General features: G+C 40.7%; 1 protein-coding gene across 2 annotated transcripts in view; it reads right to left on the bottom strand.

Annotated features, from left to right (window-relative positions):
• The window catches only part of Cht5 (Chitinase 5), a 137,723-nt gene that overhangs the window by 27,616 nt on the left and 82,353 nt on the right, over positions 1-27,754 (bottom strand). For both annotated transcript variants that reach the window (XM_068226752.1, XM_067143543.2), the window contains exons 3-6: positions 15,064-15,236; positions 13,229-13,394; positions 9,964-10,186; positions 5,127-5,250 (exon numbers count right to left, since the gene is read on the bottom strand). In XM_068226752.1, coding sequence (XP_068082853.1) covers positions 5,127-5,250; positions 9,964-10,186; positions 13,229-13,394; positions 15,064-15,236 — 686 coding nt within the window. The remainder of the gene's footprint in view (positions 1-5,126; positions 5,251-9,963; positions 10,187-13,228; positions 13,395-15,063; positions 15,237-27,754) is intronic.

Below are 27,754 nucleotides of genomic sequence, written 5' to 3'. Positions count from 1 at the left end.
TGCCTTTCATCTATGTAATAAAGAAGCCAGTAGAAAATTGTGTGTGAAATGGAGAGGAGTAGTCCTTGAACATTGTTATACGACAAAATACCTTGGTTTTTTTTTTCTTTACGTCACACCGACACAGATAGGTCTTATGGCGACGATGGGACAGGAAAGGGCTAGGAGTGGGAAGGAAGTGGCCGTGGCCTTAATTAAGGTACAACCCCAGCATTTGCATGGTGTGAAAATGGGAAACCACGGAAAACCATCTTCAGGGCTGCCGATAGTGGGGTTCGAACCTACTATCTCCCGAATACTGGATACTGGCTGCAAAGCACCTTGGTATGAAACTGGACAGAACTTTATTTTTCAAACAACACTTTCAAAATTCCAAACAAAAAGTGTGCACTAGGAATAATATTATCAGAAAACTAACAGGCACATCTTACGGTGCATACTCTCATGTCCTACGTACATCTGCCTATCAACTGCAGAATATGCATGACCCATATGGAGAAACTCTGCCCACGCTAAGCAAGTAGATAGTGCTGTGAACGAGACTGACGGCAAAATTACTGGGTGTCTGAGACCAACTCCAACAGAAAATATCTGTCCTCTCGCAGAAATCACCCCTCCTCACCTAAGAAGGGAAGTAACAGCAGAAATCGAACGTCGGAAGCAATCAACCGATCCACGTCACCCCGTTTATCGCCATCACCTTTGTAAATCAAATGCAGCCCATTAGACTCAGGTCAAGGAAGAGTTTTATAAGAACAATCATATCACTTGTTGATATGCCAGAAAAACAAAGGCATGAACTGTGGCAACAACAAGTACGTAATCCATCCCTGAGTTTAAAGGAAGAACATTCTGCAGATTTTCGCCTTCCGTATCCCGTCTGGAATACACTCAATCGACTGTGGACAGGTGTTTCAAAGCACAAGTCTAACCTAGTTAAGTGGGGTTATGTACAAGGAGACATGACCTGTGATTGTGGACTAATACAGGATGAAGAACACCTTCTGGTTTGTCAGCATTTACCATCAACATGCATAAAGGAAGGCATTTTTCAGGCCAATGATAAAGCTGTCCTTGTAGCCAAATATTGGAAAAACATTTTTGCAGTGTATCTGGACAAGGAAAATACATAAATTAATAAGGTTGTAAATAAAGGTTAGAGATATGTACGGGTATTTGAGAGTTGTAGTAAAGATGTAAAGGAGAGGGTATGTAAGTCTCTGGTAAGACTCCAATCAGAGTATGGTCGCAATGTATGGGGACCCTCTGCAGGGTTACTAGATTCAAGAAATGGAAAAGATGCAAAGGAAAGCAGCACAGTTTGGTTTTAGTTGTAGATGATATTATGCTGTATAACATAATAAATAATATACAGGATTGTGAGCGACTGCAAGAAAGAGTCAGATCAAAAATTAGATGGATGGCTTTTTCGGCGTTTGCTCTATTAACCAGCGTTTCGTCTTAGGTCTGACACTAGACTCTTCAGAGTGGGATGTGTCAGACCCTACCCACTGACGCTGGGGTGTATGCAGGTGAACTTATCAGAAGCTTATTTATGAAGCACAGTCTGATAACTGCATACGGGAGATAAAACTCCACAATGGAATTAATGCCCGCCTAGCAATTCCAAATGGAAATTCTAAGTTCCCATGGAGGGAATTAGATTCTTTTCCACCAATAGAGCATATAAAAAATCAGATCAAAAATTAGATGGATGGCTTTTTCGGCGTTTGCTCTATTAACCAGCGTTTCGTCTTAGGTCTGACACTAGACTCTTCAGAGTGGGATGTGTCAGACCCTACCCACTGACGCTGGGGTGTATGCAGGTGAACTTATCAGAAGCTTATTTATGAAGCACAGTATCAGTATCAGACTGTGCTTCATAAATAAGCTTCTGATAAGTTCACCTGCATACACCCCAGCGTCAGTGGGTAGGGTCTGACACATCCCACTCTGAAGAGTCTAGTGTCAGACCTAAGACGAAACGCTGGTTAATAGAGCAAACGCCGAAAAAGCCATCCATCTAATTTTTGATCTGATTTTTTATATGCTCTATTGGTGGAAAAGAATCTAATTCCCTCCATGGGAACTTAGAATTTCCATTTGCAAGAAAGAGCTCGACAACATTGTAAGATGGACAGCAGACAACTGTATGATGGTTCTAATTTCTGATAAAAGAGTAGTATTATGGAAATATTACAAACTTTGAGCTGGGAAGACTTGGGAGTAAAAAGATGAGCTGCTCGATTAAGTGGTATGTTCCAAGTTGTCAGCGGAGAGATGGCATGGAAAATGGCGTTAGTAGATGAATGAGCTTGAATAGAGTCTTTGAAACTAGGAAAGACCATAACATTAATATCAAGTTGGAATTCAAGAGGTAAAATTGGGGAAAATATTTATTTACAGGAAGAGGAATTAGGGTTTGAAATTTTGTTTTCAAATTTGCTTTTCGTCGCACCCACACAGAGAGGTCTTATGGTGACAAAATGGGAAGGAAACGGCCAAGGCCTTTATTAAGGTACAGCCCCAGCATTTGCCTGGTGTGAAAATGTGAAACCACGGAATACCATCTTCAGCGCTGCCAACAGTGGGGTTTGAACCCACTATCTCCTGGATGCAAACTCACAGCTGCGTGCCCCTAACCGCTCTTGAAATAATTCACCAAGGGAGATATTCGATAAATTTCCAAATTCTTTGAAATCTTTTAAGAAAAGACTAGGTAGACAAATGATAGGGAATCTTTCATCTGAGCGACAGCCTTAAATGCAGGTCAATGATGACTGATTAAATCAACTTCAAAAGGGCAATCAAAGTGTTATTTGATATGAAATCTTGTAATAAAATCATAATAACAGATATCCAAACCAAACCCCATGGCGCAACAGCCCCAAAGGGCCTTGGCCTACCAAGCGACTGCTGCTCAGCCTGGAGACCTGCAGATTATGAGGTGTAATGTGGTCAGCACGACAAATCTTCTCGGCCGTTATTCTTGGCTTTCCTGACCAGGGCCGCCATTCCACCGACAGATAGCTGTTCAATTGTAATCATGTAGGCTGAGTGGACCTCGAACCAGCCCTCAGATCCAGGTAAAAATCCCTGACCTGGCCGGGAATCAAACCCGGGACCTCTGGGTAAGAGGCAGGCATGCTACCCCTACACCATAGGGCTGGCAATAACAGATATCATAATCTTGAAATTATTTGTATTTACTGTGATACCCAATTCTGATTAAGTTACAAAGTAGGACAAAGCCTCACAAAATGGGAATTATGGCAGAATAAAATCAAATAACCAAATTGTGTGAATTTTGTGAACATCTAACAGTCACTCATTTTGTCTTTTCTTCCATTGCTAACTTTTTTCAAACACTGTCTTTGCCACCCTACCAATCTGTCTGTGTACTCATCGTACTCAGGACTGTTCTTCCTCTCTAACCAATGAAGATAGAACATCAAAACTGTTGAGCTTGTAGAGAGGGGATTACTGTTTTATGTGAAAGAAAGAAAATAGACTAGTAGACCCATGCTGCTCCACAACATATGTCATAAATAGGTCAAATAACACATCTTCATGTGCCTGTTGTAGTCGTATTGTTTTGCCTGCCCTTTCCAATAGTTTTATGAACATTTAATACTGGTACCATATATAATAACTGATTCATTCATAATATAGTTTATAATGCTTCTTTCCATACAGTATTTACTGTGCTTCGACCATTTGGGCATATCTGGATCTTAACTTTTCGAACGATCTTGCCCGAGATAGTGCAACATTTTAATTGGCCGTGACTGAATACTGGTTCAGGTAAGTAGAAACCCACTTTTTCAAGAGGTTGTCCCTGCCCTTTATTACCAGTAATGGTCATACAGAAGGCTAGTCGACTTGATGCCTACCCGTCTGTGCATATGTTAATGTTTTCTATCAGCAGCATGTAAATTATGAGGAAAGTTCTGCAATCTGTTGAGTATATTTAGGAGCTGGGGAAGGTCAGAGAATCAAAGAGTATATAGCACAGAGTAATATTCTTCCATGATCAGAGGGAGTGTATACTCTCTGGCTTGACATGACTGCATGCTATGACATTACTAAGGATGAAAATCATGTACCAGAATATTAACGAAAGTGTTCGTCGCTTAGCAACCTGCTAAGTACAGAATGTATTGCGGGTTAGGCTAAGCCTTCACCTGCAATTATTGGAGTGATCATTTAATGATTTGATTTTATGATTAGTCAAAGTTGGCTGAACTTAGAGACCTATCGATGTCTCATGATTCACCGGCAGGTAATTCCAAAGAGAATAAAACAAAAATGAAGCTAATCGATCCAGTAGAACGGACGGATGGATTTGCTAAAGCTGTTTTTAGTGAACTCTTTTAATATATAGATTATCAACCTTTTGATTTATGCAGCCAGGTAAACACAATTGTTTCTGCCAACAGTACTCAGTCACCTTCTCTAGAATTGACCATCCTCAACGTTATTTTAACATTGTAAATCTTCTAGGTTCAGTGTTTCAATATACTTAAGCCACTGACTAAGATTTGAAGATTTGAAATCTATGAAGAAGTCATGATGTCATACTGTATGGAGTAATAAATAAGTTACAAGATTGAGAACAACTCTACTGACGGATCCAGTAAACATGAAAACACTGTAGTGATTGACAGGACGAGAAAAATTGGCATTCTTATGGATCCAACAGTAAGGTTTGAGAGTAACAGTTCACAAGACAAAGAAGTGATCGGGTTGTTCTTTGGTGTGTGAGTATCTGTCACAAAATTTTCAGTTAATTTCTTCCTTCGTTACGGTATTCCTGTTTCGTTTTTAAAGATGTTTGTTTAGATGTTTTTCATAATTCACTATCAATAGTAAATTACCATTTTTATGGTATATACAAGGAAAATTAAAATATTCCTCATTAGGAATAGTTGTACAACAGGGGAATTTCAAAATAAAAAAGTATATAAGCTCATTTTATCCTATAAATACTGTATAAAAATTTGAATGACATTACAATACTTTACTGTCACTTTGACGCTGGTACCCTTATTAAAGGGCAGGTATCCCTTGTGGATTTTCTCTCTTAAATATTATTTACTGTTTCCTTTTAATGAATCCATACTTACCACATTCAGTTTCTCGTAGGCCCACTGGTCATGAGGTCGCTTGTATAGAGGACTATGTGTATCAGCAAAACCAGCCCAGTTTCCACGAAGATCGTATGCCATAACATGGACTGCATCGATTAATCTGGAAAGATATAAAATGTATCAACAACAAAGTAGTAAATTAAATGTCTTATTAATAACATCTGACCCTTCAGTAAGCTAAATCAATAACTGATCACTTTCAGAGAGTATGAGGCTCTGAAATCTATGCATCTGAACAGTGACAGTAATATTGCAGTGTAGGCAGCCAACTGAACCATTTTTTTAAATTTAATTTTTTTACAAATTGTTTTATGTCGCACCAACATAAATAGACATTATGGCAACAATGGGAGAGGAAAGGCCTGGGAGCAGGAAGGAAGCAGCCATGACCTTAATTAAGGTCCAGTCCCAGCATTTGTATGGTGTGAAAATTGGAAAGCACAGAAAGCAGACAGCAGGGTTTAAACCCACCATCTCCTGAATGTAGTCCGGATTGATGGCTAAGTGGTTAGCGTGCTGGCCTTTGGCCACAGGGGTCCCGGGTTCAATTCCCGGCAGGGTCGGGAATTTTAACCTTAATTGGTTAATTTCGCTGGCACTGGGGCTGGGTGTATGTGTTGTCTTCATCACCATTTCATCCTCATCATGACACGCAGGTCGCCTACTGGCGTCAAATCAAAAGACCTGCACCTGGCGAGCCGAACTTGTCCTCGGACACTCCCGGCACTAAAAGCCATAAGCCATTTCATTTAATTTTCCTGAATGTAAGGTTCCTTTTCATGTCCCTGTCTCCCTACATATGACTTGATTTAATAAGCTCCATCTGTGGATCAGAGGTAGAGTGTTGACTTCCAGATCTTTTTTTATTTTTTTTAAATTTTTTTATTAATTTTACAATTTGCTTTACATCGCACCAACACAGTTAGGTCTTATGGCGACAAAGGGATAAGAAATGGCTCAGAGTGGGAAGGAAGTGGTCGTTCCCTTAATTAAGATTTGGGTTAAAACCTAGCAGAGATAGCCGGATTTTTGGGGGACAGAAAAAAGTTCATCTGTCACTCCATGTCGTATGATGTTGGCATGCAAAAGACCTCTCGTGACACATTTGGTGTTCATCTGACAAAATACATTAAAACTCAGCCATAGACACCCAAGAGAGATTTGGTTTTGGGTTTACTGTGCCTTCTAGTGGGCCTAAAGTAAAACAGAATGTCAAAATTCACATGCAGGGAGCCAGATGGCATCAAATTGAAATGCCTGCACATGGTAGCTAAGGCCATACGATTATTATTATTATTCTTCTTCCTTCGTTATGCCCATTCATAGAGCGCGTTTGAACTTGATAGTTGGTTTGATGGTTTGTGCCTTCTTATCCTCCCAAAATCTCTTCATGAATGCACTGTGTTGCATCTTGCGTTCTGTCGACCACTTCCTACCAGTTGTCTTTTTTGGTTTCTCCCTAAATTTATGATTAGCTATTTTGGTTCTAAAAGCTCCATGATTTTCCATGATGTCGTCTGTAATATTTATTTCTTGGAGGTCCGCCTTAGTTTCTTCTAGCCATTTTATTTTGACCTTCTTTGAGTTGATTACTTTGAATAATCTTTTAGTTAGTCTGTCGCTGTTCATTCTGTAGATATGGCCATAGAAATTAAGGCGCCTTTTCCGTACAGCATCAGTAAACCTGTCGGTGAAGGAGTAGAGGTCCGCTGTTTTCCTCTTAATCCACATTCCATTTTCTCTCGTAGGACCATAAATTTTCCTGAGAATTTTCCGCTCCTGCTTTTCAATTTCTGTAATTTTAGAGTGACCACCTAAGCATATGGTTTCTGAGGCATATAAAGCTTCGGGCAATACAACTGTCTTGTAGTGTCGTAATTTTGCATTACGCGATATGACTCTTTTGTTGTAGTAATTCCACGTCAGTCTGTATGCCTTATGTAGTTTGGTGTTTCTTTCTACATTGGCACTACTGTCTAATCCTGATGGTAGTATAATTTCTCCAAGGTATTTGAAGGAGGGCACCTGTGAAATTGTGCCGTTTTCCATCTCTAGCGGAGTTCTTTTGCTATTTTGACGTAGATTTTCCATGTACTTGGTTTTCTCGTAGGATATCTGGAGGCCTGCCTTTGATGCTATATTGTGTAGTCTCTGTATGGCATACCTTGTTTCATCCTTGGTCTTAGTAATGATTGCAAGATCATCAGCAAATGCTAAACATTTCACATTGACCTTGCTTCCCAAATTTCCGATGTTCACACCTTTGATATCCTTTTCCCACTCTCTAATAACTTTGTCTAGAACTAAGTTAAACAGAATAGGGGAGATGCTGTTACCTTGACGAACGCCCGTACATATTTCAAAAGGCTCAGAGATTTCTCCAAGGAATTTCACTTTAGAGGTCGTACTCGTGAGGGTCTGCTGGATAAGTGCTCTGGTCTTCTTGTCCACTCTGAGTTCTTCTAGGGTATCAAATACTGTCTGTCTGTCCACAGAGTCATACGCCTTCTTAAAATCCACAAAGGTGACGATCGTGCTGGCACTTCGGCAAATCCTTAATATCGTCTTCAAGTTCCATATTTGTTCTGCACATGATCGACCTTTCCTGAAACCCGCTTGGTACTCGCCAATCAGATGATCTGTCTGTTTTTCTAACCGGTTCAAGAGAGCTTTGGAAAGGATTTTGTATGCGATTGGCAGTAGAGATATGCCTCTATAGTTGTTTGGATCTGCCTTGTCACCTTTCTTGTGCAATGGGTGTATTAATGCACACTTCCAATCCTGTGGAATCATTTCCGTTTCCCATATTTCTACTAGGATTGCATGAATTTTGCTTACAAGATCATCTCCAAGTTTACACATCTCCGCAGTGATGCCGTCCTCTCCAGGAGCTTTATTATTTTTAAGCGATCGTATAATCTCTGCTGTTTCCTGTATTGTCGGTGGCTGTGAATCGGGGTTGGGCATGGGCTTTTCAAAGTTCAGTCTTCCCTTTGGAGGATCACAAATGAGGAGGTCTCGGAAGTAGTCAGCTAGAATAGTGCAGTTCTCTTTGGTGTTCATTTCTAATGTTCCATTTGCTCGACGGAAACATAAAGATGGTGGTTGATAGCTAGATAAATTCTCACGGAAGGTCTTGTAGAAATTCCTGGAGTTGTTTCTAAGGAAATCTTGTTCGATTTCCATGAGTCTATTTTTGTCATAGGCTCGATTCTCCCTGCGGATTATTTTTGAGGAGATTTTCTGAACTTTTAGGAAGGTCTCCCATCTCTTAGTTGTTTGATGTCCATTCCACTGATTCCATGCTTTCATCCGTTTATCAATGGCTTTATCACAGGTCGTGTTCCACCACCTATGTTTGCGTTTCCTTGGAGGCTGCCCTAATTTCATGGCTGATGTCTGAAGTGTTTTACGAAGGCCTGGCCAGTCCTTGGGGTCCTGCTCTCGTATGTCTTGTAGAAAGGTCGTGGCGTTCTGTCGAAGACATTCTGGATCAACTCTTAGAGATCTTTTGTGTTTAGGTCTGCATCTGTTGGGTTGGAATCTCACTTTGATTTGTGTTAGGTAGTGGTCCGAGTCGACAAATCCCTTCCGTACTCTAACATTTTGGATCTCACACATATTCTTTCTGGAGATTGCGACGTGATCGATCTGGAATTCGCCCAATAACGGGTTTGGTGATTTCCACGTTTTCTTCTTATGTGGGGGTCTCGCAAAATGCGTAGACATTAGTTTTAAGACAAATGTTTTACAGAAGTCTATAAGACGTTCTCCATTCTTGTTCGTTCTCCAATGTGCCGAGTGATGACCAACAATCCATTTGTGTTTCCTCTCTCTGCCAACCTGTGCATTAAAATCACCTACTAAGATTTTCACGTGGTGCTTTGGAATCTTGCTAGTGGTTTCTTCTAAGAGTTCCCAGAAGGCTTCCACTTTCTCTGGGTTTTTCTTATTGTCAGTGTTTGTGGGAGTGTGGGCATTGACCAAGGAGTAAGCTTTATTGCCAGATTTCACAGTAAGTACTGAGATTCTTTCAGATGGGGATGTAAAGTCAAGTACAGAACTGATGATAGTTTTACGTACCGCAAAAGCTGTTCCAAGTTGTGTTAAGTTCCCATGGATTCTTATGGCAGGTTTACCCTTAAATATCCTGTACTCTTCAGAGTCAAAATGGTTTTCATCCTGGTAGCGCGTTTCCTGGAGTGCTATGATTTGAATATTGAACTTATCCAGGGTGTCCGTTAGCTGTTTAAGCTTGCCTGTTTTCAGTAGGGTGTTGACATTAATTGTACCTAAGAAGGTCTTTTTCTTGGGACGAAGAGATTTTGAGAAGCTCCGACTCTTCTCTGCATGGCGACAAAGGGATAAGAAATGGCTCAGAGTGGGAAGGAAGTGGTCGTTCCCTTAATTAAGATTTGGGTTAAAACCTAGCAGAGATAGTCGGATTTTTGGGGGACAGAAAAAAGTTTTTTATTATTATTATTATTATTATTATTATTATTATTATTATTATTATTATTATTATTATTATTATTATTATTATTATTATTATTATTATTATTATTATTATTATTATTATTATTATTATTATTATTATTATTATTATTATTATTATTATTATTATTATTATTATTATTATTATTATTATTATTATTATTATTATTATTATTATTATTATTATTATTATTATTATTATTATTATTATTATTATTATTATTATTATTATTATTATTATTACTTGATATGATGCCTGTTTGTTCATTTCCATGACTTAAATCAACTGTTTGTTGAACAAAACCAAGTGACTACTTACTGACAGAGCTCTGGTACATGGTATCCCTCTTGTAGACGGAACTTGGCCAATGGAACAGCCATGGTGATCTCCCAGCCCAGACCTTCCTTGTCAAAAGCCCGCCTTAGTTCATCAACAAAGAAGTAGAAATTGTTCTTATCAGATAATTTACCACCACGATCTGATGCGCCAGGATATTCCCAATCCAAGTCAAAACTGTCAAATCCATACTTCTTCATAAAAGCTGCAATCATAATTAAATGTTTTCTTAATAATAATGAAGGACTTTGTATGTTAATGGAGAAATATTTGGAGAAAGGCAAAGATCTGTTTATGGTTTTCCTGGATACTGAGAAGGCATATGACAGCGTTGTAAGAGAGGAGATATGGAAATGGCTGAGAAAGAGGAGTGATCTAGAGGGATTGGTGAGGAAAGCTCAGATGCTGTGTGAGCATTGTATCAGCTGTGTACAGTTTAGTGCTGGACATTTATCATCCAGACCAAAAGTGGAGTCCAGCAAGACATGATTTTCACCATCATGGATGACACAATGAAGAACATCAAGAAAACTCAATGCAATGGCTCGCTGATGACATTATGATCTGGGAAGAAACTGAGGAACAAGTATAGCTGAGAATTAAAGAATGGAAGGTTAAGTTCCAGGAATTCAATTTCAAGATAAGCAAAACCAAAACAGTAGTGATGGCAGTAAACAGAGAGGGATGTAGCGAAATTCATGCTAGGAAACCATCTACTGGAAAGTGTGGAAAATTTTACATATCTTGGCAATGTAATTTCTCAAGACACACTAGCCACAAAGGAGGTGGTGAATAGAGTGCAGAAAAGATCTCACTTTTACCGGCAAGTAAGAACACCTTTCTGGGACCCCAAAGTGCCAACAAAATCAAAGCTGGTGATGTTCAATCAAGACTTCATACTGATCTTAACTTGTGGTATCAAAACATGCACCCTCACTAAGGACTCATCAAGTTTACAGGTATCTGAGATGAAGTTCCTGAGGTCCACAATTCAAAAAACAAAACTGGACAAATTAAGGAATTACATACTTAGAAAGGAAGACAGGATTGAGATATCATTGTAACATAGTTAGCATATCCAGACTGAGGTGATTTGGGCATGTAATAAGGATGGAGCCAACAAGGACAGCATATGTTAACTTGAAGAGACATGTGGCAGGAAAATAGAGGTTGGGAAGATGAAGAACCCACTGGATGGACATCAAAAAGATGAACCTTGCAGACTGGGGAAGGACACTAGAGAAAGTCATCAACAACAGAACATATGAGTTAGCTGGAAAATTGATAATCTCCAATAACAGACCATTTATATTGGTATTATAAATTTACTCATTCGGGACAAATATTTCAGGTTCCCTATGGGAATCAACATCTATATCAACAGAACGTCTCAATAAGACAGAGTAGAAGAGGCTCGCCAACAGAACCCAGGAAACTGGAACTGTAAAATGATAATGATGATGAATGAAGGCCTATTGACATAACTAGGCAATCTCCCACAGAAACAAAATCTAAGGAGAAATTTATTGGAGAGATCTTAGAGGAATTTAAAATTAAAACCAGGAGATGGACATTCTCAGATTCTCTTCAATTGCATTCTGAAGAAAGTAATAAAGGTGTGGGAGGTGAAACTTAAAGAAAGAAGATTATATCACAAGATCAGACTAGGATCAGAATTTAATGGGGTACATATAGATTCCTTGGGTTTTGCTGACAACATTGCAATTTTCTCTGGAAGTATTGAGACAGTATCAGAGAAGGCATATGAGAGAGTACTGAGGGAAAAGATATTTGCAGGGCAGAGGGATCATGGAATTAGTGGGAGGTTATTACAGGTAATAAAAGGCAAATTATTGAGCTGTAGTGAGAATTGATGGTAGAATGAGTTCTTAGTTTAAGATAGTTTCAAGGGTTACACAAGACTGTAATCTTTCATTGTTCACAGTTTGCATGAATCATTTTCTGAAAAGTTAAAATGGGTGGGAAAGTAGCAAGCAGTTTGGCATATGCTAATGACTTAATGGCAGACTGTGCAGAAAGATTGCAGTCTAATTTGTTGGAACTTAAAAAGAGGTGCAATGAGTATGATATGGAAATTATCATTTCCAAGATTTAAGTGGTGTCATAGATATATATATATATTGGGCAAAGAAAACCTCGTAACTCCTTCGGATTAAAGTTTACAGTAGAAGCTGAAAACTGAACACTGAGCAATAGCTGGAGAACCATTTCTGGCATTTTCAGTGCTTAACGATAGTCCAGTTATTCGACCATTGCGGAGTCTTCTGCTCCCTTCTCAGGCAAAGCAACAAGCGTTCACAAGGCAGATGGAGAAATGTGGTTTCCTCATGAGTGGAATTACAAGGTTTTCAGTGCCTAGCAATGATATACAGAATGTACCAAAACTCAACGGCAAAAATTTAGGAATGGATTCCTCACATAAAGAGAAGGAAAAAAAAGTTATGACAACAAGGGTCCGGAAACGTATACTTACAGATTTACTCAAACTTTTGTACATTTACACCATACATCTGTAATGGCAGCTGAAATACTTTGAGCATGTATCAGAGGAAATATTCAAAGTGATGACCTTTAGCTAGAATACAAGCCTCCGCTTGTCGTTGCATGGAGTTACGCACGCGATCAAAAATGCCTGGTGTAGTGCATACTGCCTGACAGGTTGTCACAATGCGCTCACGTAAAGTTGCTTCAACAGGAACAGCAGTCGCAGACACGAGAGTTAACGTGTCCCCACAGGTAAAAATTTGTAACCGGTGTCTTGAATTGTTTTGCAGCAAACAGGACATGTAAATTATTACTGACATTAATCTGTGTCACAAGTTTGAATGAATCTGTAAGTATAGGTTTTTGGACCCATGTTGTCATAATCTTTTTTTTCTTCTCTCTATGTGAGGAATCCATTCCTAAATTTTTGCTGTCGAGTTTTGGTACACCCTGTATATGTACAAGATTAAAAGTGAAAGTATTGCTGGTACAAACAGGTGGGAGTAATGGCAGATGGGAACGTACTCAGGATGAGGAGATAAAGGCTAAATTGGGGATGAACTCAATGGACGGAGCTGCCCACATTAACCAGCTTAGACCACTTTTGTGCTGACCCCCTCATTTGAAAGTTTGCTTTCTGCTAGTGTTCCTTTAACTAGCAGGTGGATACATTTTAAATTCTCCAAATTTGTTAAATATGATATAAGTTTTTGCAAAATATATTTATTAGAGCAGTACTCACCCACAATGCTCGAAATGAGACTACAGCGACGTTCAGGTACGCTCACCATACCAGAATATTTCCGGCCACCCTCACCCCATCCTCCAATAGCAACACCAACCTTCAGTCCTGGATACTTCTGCTTGAGACCAGTAAAATTCGAGAAGCCATGCAGATCTTCATCATTCTGAAACAAGGAAACAGTTCACCACCAACTGTATAAAGTGAAAAGTAGATATGTACAGAATTGCCTAGAATTACCAAAGGCCAGACTTTAAAGCAAAATTCCTATGCTTTATTTTTAAGAATATAGTACAAACAATTTAATATAAGTTAATTTCAAGGTCATAGGACTGTATACAGCAAGGATAATTTTGCCTATAATTCCTATTGCCTCCTTCCTTTAAAAAAAAAATTAACACAGAATTGTACTGAAAATAGTTCAAATTTGTTTTTATAATGTGTCACACTCTCACTGCAAAATATTGGATTGACCAGGTCTTGAAGGTTGGATTGCACCGTTAGCCTGCTAGTATTCAAAGGGACAGTCTGGTGTGATAGCACTGGCCTGTTATTCTTGTTAGAGGAAACACAGCACCTGTATCATCCTGTACTTATTGTAATAAAGAACGGAAAGAGATTTCAAATAACCTGTAATCTTATGAATTTTGACTAATGTACATGGGTCAGTTAACTTTTCACAGCCCTATCATCCACCCTTGATCATTTAAATTAAACAATTCAAGAGTGCTGGATTAGGAGAAGTTGTCATTTTCCATGGTCTCCCCAGTCAGTAGATTTAACTGCTTTAGACTGTTTCCTTGAGGGTAGGTCTCTGTGGCTCAGGTGGCAGCACATCAGCCTCTCACCGCTGGATACTGTGGTTCAAGTCCCGGTCACTCCATGTGAGATTTGTGCTGAACAAAGCAGAGGCAGAACAGGATTTTCTCTGGGTACTCCAGTTTTTCCCTGTCATCTTTCATTCCATTTCATTTCATCTCTCAGTCATTAATCATTGCCCCAGAGGAGTGTGACAGGCCTCGACAGCCGGCACAATTTCTGTCCTCACCGCAAGATAGGGGCTTCATTCATTCCATCCCTGACTCGGTCACTGACTGGAAAACAGGTTGTAGTTTTTCATTTATTTTCAGACTGTTTCCTTGAGGTCGGATGCAGGCTCTTGTGTATGAGACTCCTGTTGACACTGAAGAGATTCTGGCTGCCAGGATAGTTGCAGCAGCTGCGAAAATTCAAGATAATCCTGAAACCTTTGTCTGTGTTCGACAGTACATGATTCGGCGATGTGAACTTCGTGTGCAGGTCCTCATACCGAGGTGGTGCAGCTCTTTTTAGGCACACACCCAATGGAGGTGAACTACATGTACCATTTTAACCACATACCAGCCCTCCTGCCAATCTTAAATTTCTGGCAGTACCGGGAATCGAACCCAGGCCCCCGAGGACAGCAGTTAACAACACTAACTGTTACGCTACGGAGACGGGCCGTGTGCAGGTCAAAGGAGGTGTTTCTGAACCCCTTCTACAAAGAAGTATGTAACTTCGTGGCACTGTAGAAAAAATTTTATACGTATGATATATATTGTAGTAAAATTATTACTCTTATCCTCACTAAGCAAGTCTTGCGGGGAGAAATGGCATTAGAAAGTTCTGTTTGGTTTCATGTCCAGTTCACCTCTATAAGTTTGTCGATCTAATTCTTATACATACTGTAAGTCTTCTGTACATGGTACCGTATGTAACATGTTGTTTATAATGCGCACTCGCATTGCTATTACAATAAATGACATGAGAATTAATCCAGAAACAAAATCAAAGATTAAAATAGTAGACATTACCTCAGGGTCAAGAACCAGGATTTCCCAGGTGACATTGCTTACACCAATGAAGGAGTAGATCAGGTGAGTACATTTATCTGCAGGAATATCTTCTATGGCATAACGTCCAATTCCTGGCCGGTATATTGCCCAGTTGCTGAAGTAACATACAACTCGACCATTCTCTCCAGTAGCTAGAAGAAAACATACATTTTTGTAAGTTTAAAATAGTGATTTCTTAAAAAAACAAAACAATATTCAAATTATCCAATCTTTTATAGAGGTATAAGATATAGATCAGTGAATTTTTCTCAGTAGTGCTTCAACAGTGATTTTCTCTTTTCTTCTCATACTGGGTGTCACGTTCAAATTGATTGGGCTCTTTTATTTCATCCAGTCACAAATCTTGAGGTAGAGAGAACACGCTCATAATAACACACACAACACATGTAAGTTCACAGAGTAGATCACATGGATGAATGATAACCACTAAGCTTGTAGGGAAGAAGAGAAGAGAAGTACAAAAACATACACCAGTGAAAGCAGGAGTATATAACACAAAGTTTGCCAATAATCTCGATGTGTCACTTATGAAATTTCCAACACTGTGAGACACAGAACGTGAAATGACAGGGGGGAAACAAATGAGTTGCGTAGTAACAAACACCAGTGGAAGCAGGAGTACATGATCTTGAGGATATCAGTAAGACAGCAGCTTACAAAAGAATCTGGGTATCATCTAAATTCTTATTGATCACATTTATTATGTCAGGTGTTGGACTATAAAGTAAACAGGAGACATTGGTGGGAAGGGGATGGCAGAGATTTGCGAGACGAGATATAAATGGTTGATGAGCAGAATCATATGCAGGGCATTGTAATAATAGATAATTTGCACCTGCATCGGGTGTACCACATACGCACGAGGAAAGGCTGGTGAATTGAAATCTATATTTATACTGAGGCGTTAGGGCGTGATTGAAGATGAATAATATTGGTGATATGACACCTAGAACAGATTCCCTTCGTATACCCAGGTTTGGAGGGAATGACCGGCTGTAGATTATAATAGAATTTTCCATTATGTAATGTAGAAATATTCCAGTCCTCTTGCCAATTAAGATACACTGTATTTTTAAGAATAGGATATAAATCTGTTGGGGGAACTGCAATCTGAAGTGGAGATGTATCAGCTCGAGCAGCACGTGTAGCAAAGATATCAGCTTGTTTGTTTCCATACATTCCCTTATGGCTAGAGACCCAAACAAGCATAAAAAAGACGCCAGATTGATGCATAAAATATAGAAGGCTTTTAACATTGTATAAATACCAGTTTAGGGAGAAATTAGAAGACATTAGCAATTGCAAGACACTAAGAGAATCAGTATAAATAGTAGCTTTTTTAATGGAATGTTTCTTGATATATAGTAGTGCTTGTCTAATGGCAAAGAGTTCTGCGGAGGAAATGGTGAAGACAGGCGGTAAATGATATAGCTCTGCCACATGAGTGCTGGCTATAATGAAGACTGCGCCGACTCCATAGGAGTTTTTTGCGCCATCAGTATAAATATTGAGTCCTGGATCGTTAAGGGATACACTAAGTTTTTTCGTAATGGATGCATTATCTGTAGAACGCGAAGGTGGCCTATAGAAGTGGGATGCATGCGAGACGATGATCGTGGGCACATGTGGTTACAGTGTTGCCAGATTGCCATTCTTCAACGTCCTTTTTCTGCCGGATATACTCGCAGGACGAACTTTTGTGAGAGGCATTTTTTTATTGCTGGCACGTGAGGAGTCGCGCTACGACGCCCGAGTGCGCGAATTTCAGTTCACTCTGTATATCATTATCATAGAACATACGCCGTACGGCCATCGGATGCAATCGTCCAATATTTTTGGTCCCATTAGCTTCGACAAAAACAATGAACGGGCCATAATGGGCCTGCTGATAGAACTCTGGTTCCACAGCACGTCGGGGCAGCGGTGTGTTTCGGTTCATCCTGTATATCATTATCATAGAACATACGCCCTAAGGCCATCGGATGCAATCGTCCAATATTTTTGGTCCCATTAGCTTCGACAAAAACAATGAGCGGGCCATAATGGGCCTGCTGATAGAACTCTGGTTCCACAGCACGTTGGGGCAGCGGTGTGTTTCGGTTCATCCTGTATATCATTATCATAGAACATACGCCCTAAGGCCATCGGATGCAATCGTCCAATATTTTTGGTCCCATTAGCTTCGACAAAAACAATGAACGGGCCATAATGGGCCTGCTGATAGAACTCTGGGTCCACAGCACGTTGGGGCAGCGGTGTATTAGGCCTACCTTCAGACTGATGAGATGATCATGTCTGTTGCAGAGTATTCACGGTAGGATTGAGATTTATCGAGTCTGTATTCATGCGCACAAGCTCTTCGTGATCAACGTTTCCGTTTGAAGAAGTATCTGGTGCTTCGTCACCTCCACTGTCGGCATCCATGATAATACCTTACACTACGATATGATATACAAAAAGACACAAAGTAATAGACACTACTTGACACTGAAGGCCAAAAACACACAAAACAACTATCACCATACACTGAATATAGACGACCGTCTCGGAGCACGACTCAGAACGGACTATGAAACAAACTGATGAAACAAATTTGAAGTCACATTTGAAAGTCAAGTACAACAGCTACATAGCACATAGATATAAAGTAATGGAGCAAGTTAGCCGTGCGGTTAGGGGGGCGCAGCTGTGAGCTTGAATTAGGGAGATAGTGGGTTTGAACCCCACTGTCGGCAGCCCTGAAGATTTTTTTAAGGATGTTTCCCATTTTCACACCAGGCAAATGCTGGGGCTGAAACTTAATTAAGGCCACGGCCGCTTCCTTCCACTCCTAGCCATTTCCTATCGCATCGTCGCCGTAAGACCTATATGTATAGGTCCGAAGTAAAGCAGATTGCATAAGAAAAAAGAGTTTGCAAAGAGAAAGGATTAAAAGACTTTAAAAAATCCCTAAGTAGTGCTGATGAAATCATCACACAAAACAAGGTGGCTGCAAAGATTACAGATGATTTCCTTTGTCTAAAGCACGAAATAATAATGATAATAATACCGAGAACGTTCGCCGTGCAGTTAGGGACGCGCAGCTGTGAGCATGCTTTCAGGAGATAGTGGGTTCGAACCCCGTAGCCGTAAAGATGGTTTCCCGTGGTTTCCCATTTTCACACCAGACAAATGCTGGGGCTATACCTTAATTAAAGTCATGGCCGCCTCCTTCCCACTTCTAGACCTTTCTTATCCCATCGCCACTACAAGACCTATCCGTGTCGGTGCGACGTAAAGCAAGCTGTAAAAGAACTGTTTCTGGTTTATGAGATCGTACTACATGAACGTGTGTGACACCTAATATTGTTTATCCTACGGCACTGGATTAATGTCTTCGCAGTTAGAAAATATGTAGACAGTTAACGAGTCTATATCAGTGGTATTCAAACGTTTTGGTTAGCGTACACCCAAAATCCAATTGTTTTATCTTCGTACCCCGAAGTAAGAATATTGTGATTATAGGCCTACCATTAATAGCTAATGATTGTTGCTGGATGCTAAATAATATTAACCATAATCAGCATCATCTTACGCAGCTTATCCCACTTGCTCAGGGTCCCTGCACGCATTGAGGCAGAGAGAGTTGTGGCATGCCCTTCCTGACACCACAAGATTTTCAACTGAAAATCTCACGCCAGGAGCACCAGGAATCAAGCCACGGTCGCCAGTATGACAGACAAGCAGCTAAACCGCCACACTACCCTGTTCCCAGGGCGTATTCTCCTTGCAAGCAAGATATTCACTGCACGCGTTATGATAGCGCGAATAACTGTCTGAAGTACGATTTGAGATTGTTTCAAGTCAAGTATTAACAATTTCATCTCTCAGAAGTTCAAAAGTCAGCGCAAGTGCACTAGTTTCGTCGCTTCACTATGTGTGGTGCTGGTGTAGTCTCGCCATCGAATCCACTGTAGATAGAAAGAGAGAGCAAAGGGAGAAGTTAAGGACGTAACGTATTCAATCTTTCAATTCATTCGGTGGCAGACATGGTTCTGAAACCCTCCGGATGATGTCGCTGCAATTGAAATTTGGTCACCATCCATGTGCTACCCTCTGCCATCTGTCAACAACTTGGAGAAAGTCGGCATGTCCAAGCTTACAGCGAGCGGGAACCACGGATTGCACCCTAGCGATAACCCAACTTGACGAAAGTGACCAGTGCCATAGGGGTGATTTACCTCCAGTATTTGTATAGTGGCTGACTAGGGAGTTCATTCATTGTGTGTTTTGTTGATTAGTGAATTCATTCATTGTGTGTTGTTTCTGTGCTATTCCTCGTGTTCGATGTCTTATGTGTTAACGACGGATGAGTCTAAAACGGTCTGCCTCTGTGGTTAGTGTGATTAGCTGCCACCCCCGGAGGCCCGGGTTTGATTCCCGGCTCTGCCACAAAATATGAAAAGTAATACGAGGGCTGGAACGGGGTCCACTCAGCCTCGGGAGGTCAACTGAGTTCAATTCTCACTTCAGCCATCCTTGAAGTGGTTTTCCTTGTTTTCCCACTTCTGCCCCAGGCAAAGGCCGGGATGGAACCTAACTTAAGGCCACGGCCGCTTCCATCAAGGTTCTGCGAGGTACTACTCCTACCCAGTTGAATCCCCGATCCAAAGTCTCACGCTCCAGGACATTGCCCTTGAGGAGGTAGAAGTGGGATACCTCGCTGAGTTCGAGGGAAAAACCAACCCTGGAGGGTAAACGGATTAAGAAAGAAAGAAAAAAGTCTTTGAAAAGCCTCTTACAACCCGTTCGTTTGATGAAACTTTAACATTCAAATTTAAAAACAGAAAACAAGAATTATATTCGCACGTTCAATCCAGAAACTGCTTGGCTCTGCGGCTCTGAGTCACTAAACAAATTATACTGTGGGCCTTGTGTATTGTCTGCCGCTGAAAATTCCCATTGGAACAGCAAGATCTAAACAATCTGCACACTGCTATTGCGAGGCACAGATTCTCATATCCACGCATGGATATCTTCAGGTACCTTTGGTAAAACTAGGATAGATTTGCAGTTGGATAAGAAGAGGCAGGAAAATGTTCGAAAGCACAACGAAGCCGTTAAGAAAAATAGGGAAATTGTGAAACGGCTGACTACGGTGACATGCTTTTGGAGAAAGAACGAGTTACCATTCTGTGGGCACAATGAGGCTAGTGAGTCCAACAACAGAGGAAATTACATTGAACTAATCCACAGATTTTGATGAAAAATTAGACAGTCACTACACAACAGCGAGTGTATTTACAGAACTTTCTCCACTCATACAGAACGATTTAATTTAAAGCATCTGTACCGTAATGACCACTGAAATAAAGATCCAGGTTCGGGAAGCTAAATTCATAGGAATTTTGATCGATAAGACTTCCGATGTTTCAAACTTTTCACAGTTACCTATTATCCTCAGATACGTTCATGTTATTGAAAGATTACTTGGTTCCTATAATGTCAGTTCTGATAGGACAGCAAATGCAATGGCGGGACTTGCGATTGAGTGTCTGATTAACTTTGACTGCCGCGAAAAATTAGTTGCGCAGACTTTCGAGAGAGCGGCGGTGCTAGCAGGTCAGCTGAATGGCGTGTAAGATAAATTAAAAGAAAGAAGTAGCTCCTGCTACACACACACACAAACTTAATTTAGTTCTTTCTCAAGCCGTATCATGCGCGAAAGAATGTCGTATATTCTTCGCAACAATGAGTGGCTTTGCGACATTTTTAGCAGTTCTTCTAAGAGAACTAACCTGCTGGACAGTGTCCTCAAGAGAAGGTTTCCTAAGCTAACTCCAACAAGGTGGATTCCAGCCGATTAGTACAGACCATCGCGGAATGTCGTGCTCCTCTCCAAGAGCTTCGGGAAAGTATTTTGGAAAAACCTGGGAACTGGGATAACATTACAATCAATGAGGCAAGCGGGTTTCTTGCGAAGTTAACGGAATTTCAGTTCAAGTTTCTTCTGAATATTTTAATGAAATATTTTTACTGACCGATGTTACATATATGCCTAACATCCTTTAATGTAAGACCCTAGATATTGTATTTTGGACCAGCGAAGTGAATTCATTATAAACTAAAGTATCACTAATGTGAAATAGTGGATTTGCTGGGGTCTGGGACAGAACAGAAGAGAAATTTGATCCACCTAGGAAAAGAAGAAACTTCATTTTCGATTAAAGATGAGTAAAGGAAGGTTTACCTGGAAATACATGATATTATACTAGCGCAGTTAAAGTGTCGCTTCTGTTCGTTAGGAGATTTGTCCTCTGAAATGCTTCATTGTAAGAAAATTTTTATTCTTCTGGCGATTTTTCTAAAGAGCAATTCATTACATTGATTGAAGTATATGGAAAATATTTTTATATATTACGACTTAAATCCAAATTGAGAGCAATGTTTACTTCTGAACAATTCAAAGATAATACTGTGGCTCAAATCCAGAAATTCCTATTGACCAGTGGTATCCACAGCGGTCTTCCCGAGCTTTATAAGTCAGAGTCGTCTCTATGATGTCTGCAGAAAGGGATCTTGTTGAGATGAAATCACTTGAGGACTTTTGCAGTGACGTCACCAAGGAATTCTGCAAAGAGAATCGCAGGACCGAGTTCACCTACACGTAATTAGGGTGAGTAGAATTGGAATTTACTTACGACATTGTCCTACTGCATGGTTACTACTGTACTACTGGTAGTTGCATGCCTCGTTGGCGAATCCAGGATACGCCGCTGCCTGTTCCTCAATAATAACAATAATGTATTGTATATATAATATATCGTCGCTGGGCAAAGGAATCCTTGGAGAACTGTTCCTGGCATTTTCATTGCTTAATGACAGCCCAATTATTCGACCATTGGAGTCGTCTTTTTCTGTTCCTTTCTCAGGCAACGCGGCAAGCCTTCACTAGAGACGGAGAAACGTGATTTTCTCGTGAATGGAATTACGAGGTTTTCATTGTCTAGCATTGATATATTTCGTTCATTCGTAATCAGTTTTCCCTCCAGGGTCGGTTTTTCCCTCGGACTCAGCGAGGGATTCCACCTCTACCGCCTCAAGGGCAGTGTCCTAGAGCTTCAGACTCTGGGTCGGGGATACAACTGGGGAGGATGACCAGTACCTCGCCCAGGCGGCCTCACCTGCTATGCCTTATGGGGGGATGGGAAGTTTGGAAGGGATAGACAAGGAAGAGGGAAGGAAGCGGCCGTGGCCTTAAGTTAGGTACCATCCCGGCGTTTACCTGGAGGAAAAGTGGGAAACCACGGAAAACCACTTCCAGGATGGCTGAGGAGGGAATCGAACCCCTTTCTACTCAGTCGACCTCCCGAGGCTGAGTGGACCCCGTTCCAGCCCTCGTACCACTTTTCAAATTTCGTGGCAGAGCCAGGAATCGAACCCGGGCCTCTGGGGGTGGCAGCTAATCACTCTAACCACTGCACCACAGAGGCGGACATTGATATATTTACGAGTACAATATTATTAATGCAACAATTACTGTTGTGCTAGATAGGACTACACTGCTACTGAAAAACAAACTGAATGAGTGGATTTGGAAACAAACATTTTAAAAGAGCAACGCAGCATGAGTAAGCGTTTTTTACAATCCTAGTCACAGTGACACATATTTTAGAATTAATAGTTCGGAAATGGGACTTTGTGCAGTGGTAAACAAAAACACTAAGTCAAATCACGATTTTATTGAAAATGAGTAGGTTCAACTCTTTTCCGAACTGCTCAATGAAAAGAGTTATTACGAGGCCTGTTTTTTTAAGTAAGGGCTGTTTGAAAATAACTACACAACGAAAGACGATTTTCAAACACCGCATTTATTTGCAGATTCTAGATACTTTACTTTTGAACATAACCGCCAAGTTTATTTAAACACTTATCATACCTTACAACTAAGTTTTGAATACCCTCTTCATAGAAACTTGCCGCCTGCTCCGATAACCAGGAATTCACGGCCGTTATCAATTCGTCGTGTTCATTGTAGTGGTTGTCGCTGAGGTGATGTTTGGCGTCTGTCCTCACGAATCATTGCTTCAAGGGAAGCCACCAAATCGTCTGTGATCAGAGATGGACGACCCGAGCGGGCCTCATCATGGACGTTGTTACGGCCATCTTTGAAGTCTCGTACCCACTTACACACTTTGCCTTCACTCATAGCATTAGCACTGTATATTTCGCAAATCTGTCGGTGAATGTCTGCAGCAGACAGGTTCCTTTCCGACAAAAACTATTTCACCGACCGAACCTCGCATGGGGCGGGCCAGTCGATTTGAGCAAGCACAGAACAGAACCGTAGGGGTTAGCAACAGAAATGCAACATAGCACCGTTGTTCGCGAGACATGCCGTTGCCGTCACCCGACGCACGCGCTCGTTGCGACGGGCGCGCGAACTACTAGTGTCTACAACAGGGCCGAATGGATCCCTCGTGGTCTACAACAAAACGGCCCTTACTTAAAAAACACGTCTCGTAGCTACGATAAATTTGCGTACCGTAACCCCTTGAGACGATCCGTCGTGCCCCTAAGGCGATCTCTCGTACCCTTAGTGGTACGCGTACCGCACGTTGAAAACCACTGATCTATATCAATAATTCGCTATAAGTGCAGAAAAATAAAATGTAATTAAATTTATATTTGTTGATATAACATTCTATCGCCTCAACAGAGCATTTTTATTATTTCATTACCTCGAAACTTCGCAAGTATAACCGTGGAGACATTAATGAATATGATACATTGCGGGTGTAGCCCACGGTTAAATGCTTGTCCAATATGAACATGATATTATTTTTTATGTGAAACAGCCAATAATCAAAACTAGTGTTCGACTCGTTGGCTGAACGGTCAGCGTACTGGCCTACGCTTCAGAGGGTCCCGGGTTCGATTCCCGGCCGGGTCGGGGATTTTAACCTTAATTGGTACGGGGGCTGGGTGTATGTGTTGTCTTCATCATCATTCCATCCTCTTAATGACGCGCAGGTCGCCTACGGGAGTAAACTAGAAAGACCTGCACCTGGCGAGCCGAACCCGTCCTGGGATATCCCGGCACTAAAAGCCATACGACATTTCATTTTTTTTTTCATCAAAACTAGTTTGCAAATGAGAGTTGTTACAATCACGTAAATGAGACAGCTAAAATTATTTATCTATGTAAATGTGTACTATGTAAGTTACTGGCATTTTGAATCAAGAAAAGCTGCCTTTCGGCTGAGACAGTAAAAGCGCTGGCCTGTTGAGCCCAAGTTCGGGTTCGAACTCCGCTCAGTCTGGCTGTATTTGGAGCTGCTCAGATATGTTAGTCTCATGTCAGAGATTTACCGGTACGTTAAAGAACTCGTGCAGGATAAGATTCCAGTACATGAGCGTCTCCGGAAACAACAGAAGTAGTTAATGAAACGTAAATCCAATAATATTATTTATTTATTTATTTATTTATTTATTTATTTATTTATTTATTTATTTATTTATTTATTTATTTATTTATTTATTTATTTATTTATTTATTTAATCGGCCAGCTAGGGACCATGATAAATTTCATTATACATTCTGGCGTTTATCCAGTTTTGGATTGATTATTATTAATATTAAGCTACAGAATGCGCATTCCCTGTTCAATGACTTTCTCCACTCGACCAACGACCATCAATGGAAAGTGATGACAACGATGTGTACTGTAATGGAACGTGACAGGAAACTCAGATCTACGTGCAAGTGTTTTGTTCGCCAAGTAAGGAGGCTCAACAAGGAAGTTCATGAATGGGTGTGTTGTACAGTCACTCAAGAAATAATGAGCGCCTGGTATTATATCTTCCTCGCATTTAATATGTTATCAGACTTAGTTTTAATTATTTTCAGACTATGTAATATATAATTGATAATTCAGCTCAAATGTAGATACAAACGCTGTGGATTCCAGCGGCGTTTCCTGGACCAGAAGTTCAAGCGTTGTTATAGATGAAATTAACCATTTAAATACGCAAGCCCGCACATCTCCCCACTCCGCCCTCCTATTCCTTTTACCAGATTATTCAGATCACGAAATTAATTAATGCAATAAAAAGACATGGAGAAAAAAGAGAAAGTCTGCCGAGAAGTACGATTTTCTTTGAAAGTTGATGTACATACTTTGGCCATTTCAATCACTTCACCACTGTAAAGTCCGGCTCCATGGCTCAATAGTTAGCGTGCTGGCCTTTGGTCACAGGGGTCCCGGGTTCGATTCTCGACAGGGTCGGGAATTTTAACCATCATCGGTTAATTTCTCTGGCACGGGGGCTGAGTGTATGTGTCGTCTTCCTCATCATTTCATCCTCATCACGACGCTCAGGTCGCCCACGGACGTCAAATCGAAAGACCTGCACCTGGCGAGCCGAAAATGTCTTCGGACACTCCCGACACTGTAAGCCACACGCCATTTCATTACCATTGTAAAATTTGATACACTGTAATAATATTGCAAAACTGAAGTACAGAAAGTTAACAAACAACCGTCGGTAGCCCTGAAAATGGCTGGACGTGGTCCACCACTGTCAATCACTTGTTGTTGTTGTTGTTTTTTTTTTTACTAAAAGAAAGTGATGAAAAACTAGTGAATAATCATTGGTTTACTACCCATATTAAAACATATAAACCTCCGACTTGATTGCGTAAGCAATAACACACTCGTCGGAACTCGAAAACAAAAATCAATACAAAACTTTGGAAATTGAAAGAACACCTTGATCAGGTTTAGCAAGCATGAAGCAAGTGTTCTGAGAGCGAGTGGCCGCATGCGCGATTCCAGGGAGTCGGAAACAGAACCAACGCCTTGGCGACGTGGGAGACGGTTCCGGTACTGAGAGTAACTAGAGTATGTCGAGAACGAACAATAACTAAAGAAAAACACACTATAATGCAACATTATATTTAAATAAGTGAAGTAAAAGCCCGCCTCTGTGGTGAAGTTGTAGTTAGCGTGATTAACTGCCATCGCCAGTAGGCCGGGTTCGATTCCCGGCTCTGCCACGAAATTTGAAAAGTGGTACAAGGGCTGGAACAGGGTCCATTCAGCCTCGGGAGGTCAACTGAGCATAGGTTGGTTCGATTCTTACCTCAGCGATCCTCGAAGTTATTTTCCATGGTTTCCCACTTCTCCTCCAGGCAGATGCCGGGATGGTACCTAACTTCAGGCAACGGCCGTTTCCTTCAATCTCCCTTGCCTGTCCCTTCCAATCTTCCCATCCCTCCAAAAGGCCCCTGTTCAGCATAGCAGGTAAGGACGCCTGGGCGCGAGGTACTGGTCCTCCTTCCCAGTTGTATCCCCCTACCCAAAGTCTAACGCTCTAGGACACTGCTCTTGAGGCAGCAGAGGTGGGATCTCTCGCTGAGTCCGAGGGAAAAACCGGCACTAGAGGGTAAACAGATTAAGAAAGAAGTAAAATAATGTATTATTTTTGTTTCGATTTTATTTGGGAGTTGACACACAACTTCCACACCCTGAGAAAACGCCGTTGGTGAATACCCACAACAAACATTATGCAATATACAGTGTAGTTTCAATTGTAATTTCTGTACCTGTGAGGAATTTATAAAATTCCAACGCTCAATCTTTCTTTGAGCAACTGTAAATTACAGGTCCTGTGAAGAGACGTTGCTTTTACTCGCAGATCCATATTTGAAGAGGAAGCGTAGACTAGAGAATCAGACTCCACTTATAAAATACAAATAAAGAAGTTTTTAATGTTGCCTTCCAAACTTTTATACTCTCTGCGTTGTAAGTTCCTATAAAAAGCTTATTTATCAAACTTTTAAGCTCATCAGGTTTATAAAACCGTAAGTAACGCATTGTATTAACAAGAGTATATAGATACTAAGACTATTTTGACTAGGACTTGCACGTTCGAGTTCATGAAATTCAAGAGTACATGGTGGATCCATATTTTCTTTAATCAGCTATATTTTAAGTAAAACCCATTGTCTACTTCTCTTCACTGCGTGTTTCCAGCTACCACCGTCCTCATTCATCGAGAATATTATGATTTTTATCACCCTACGTTCATTTTCTATTAGGGTCCAACGACTACACTATGTTGCCAGTACTGCGATCATCATCCGCAGCAGGGACAGTTGGTAATTCTGAGGAACAGTTTATTGAAGACAAGTTTAAGTTGGTACTGATATAAGAGTGAAGAACTTTTAACACATACGAGGAGGGTAGTTCAATTTTATTTTATTTTTTACAATTGTCTTTTCGTCGCTCTGACACAGATAGGTATTATGGTGACGATGGGAAAATAAAGGGCTAGGAATGGGAAGGAAATGCCATGGCCTTAATTAAGGTACAGTCCTAGCATTTGGATGGTGTGAAAGTGGGAAACCACGGAAAACCACCTTCAGTACTGCGCACAGTGGGGTTCGAACCCACTATCCAATAATCCAAACTTACAGCTGCGCGCCTCTAACCGCACGACCAACTCGCTCAGTACGAAATGGTTCAATAAGTATGATTACATAATGACTCTCATGAGTTCTTCTACCTGCATTTTTCCCAATTACCTAAGATCGGCTCTTTGTGTATATTTAACCCACTTCTACGGCCGGATGCCTTTCCTGGCGCATGCCCTATGTGGAGAGATA

The sequence above is a fragment of the Anabrus simplex genome, chromosome 3 (assembly GCF_040414725.1).
Source record: "Anabrus simplex isolate iqAnaSimp1 chromosome 3, ASM4041472v1, whole genome shotgun sequence".
NCBI classification, from domain to species: Eukaryota; Metazoa; Arthropoda; class Insecta; order Orthoptera; family Tettigoniidae; genus Anabrus; species Anabrus simplex.
This window is presented reverse-complemented; position numbering and strand designations above follow the sequence as displayed.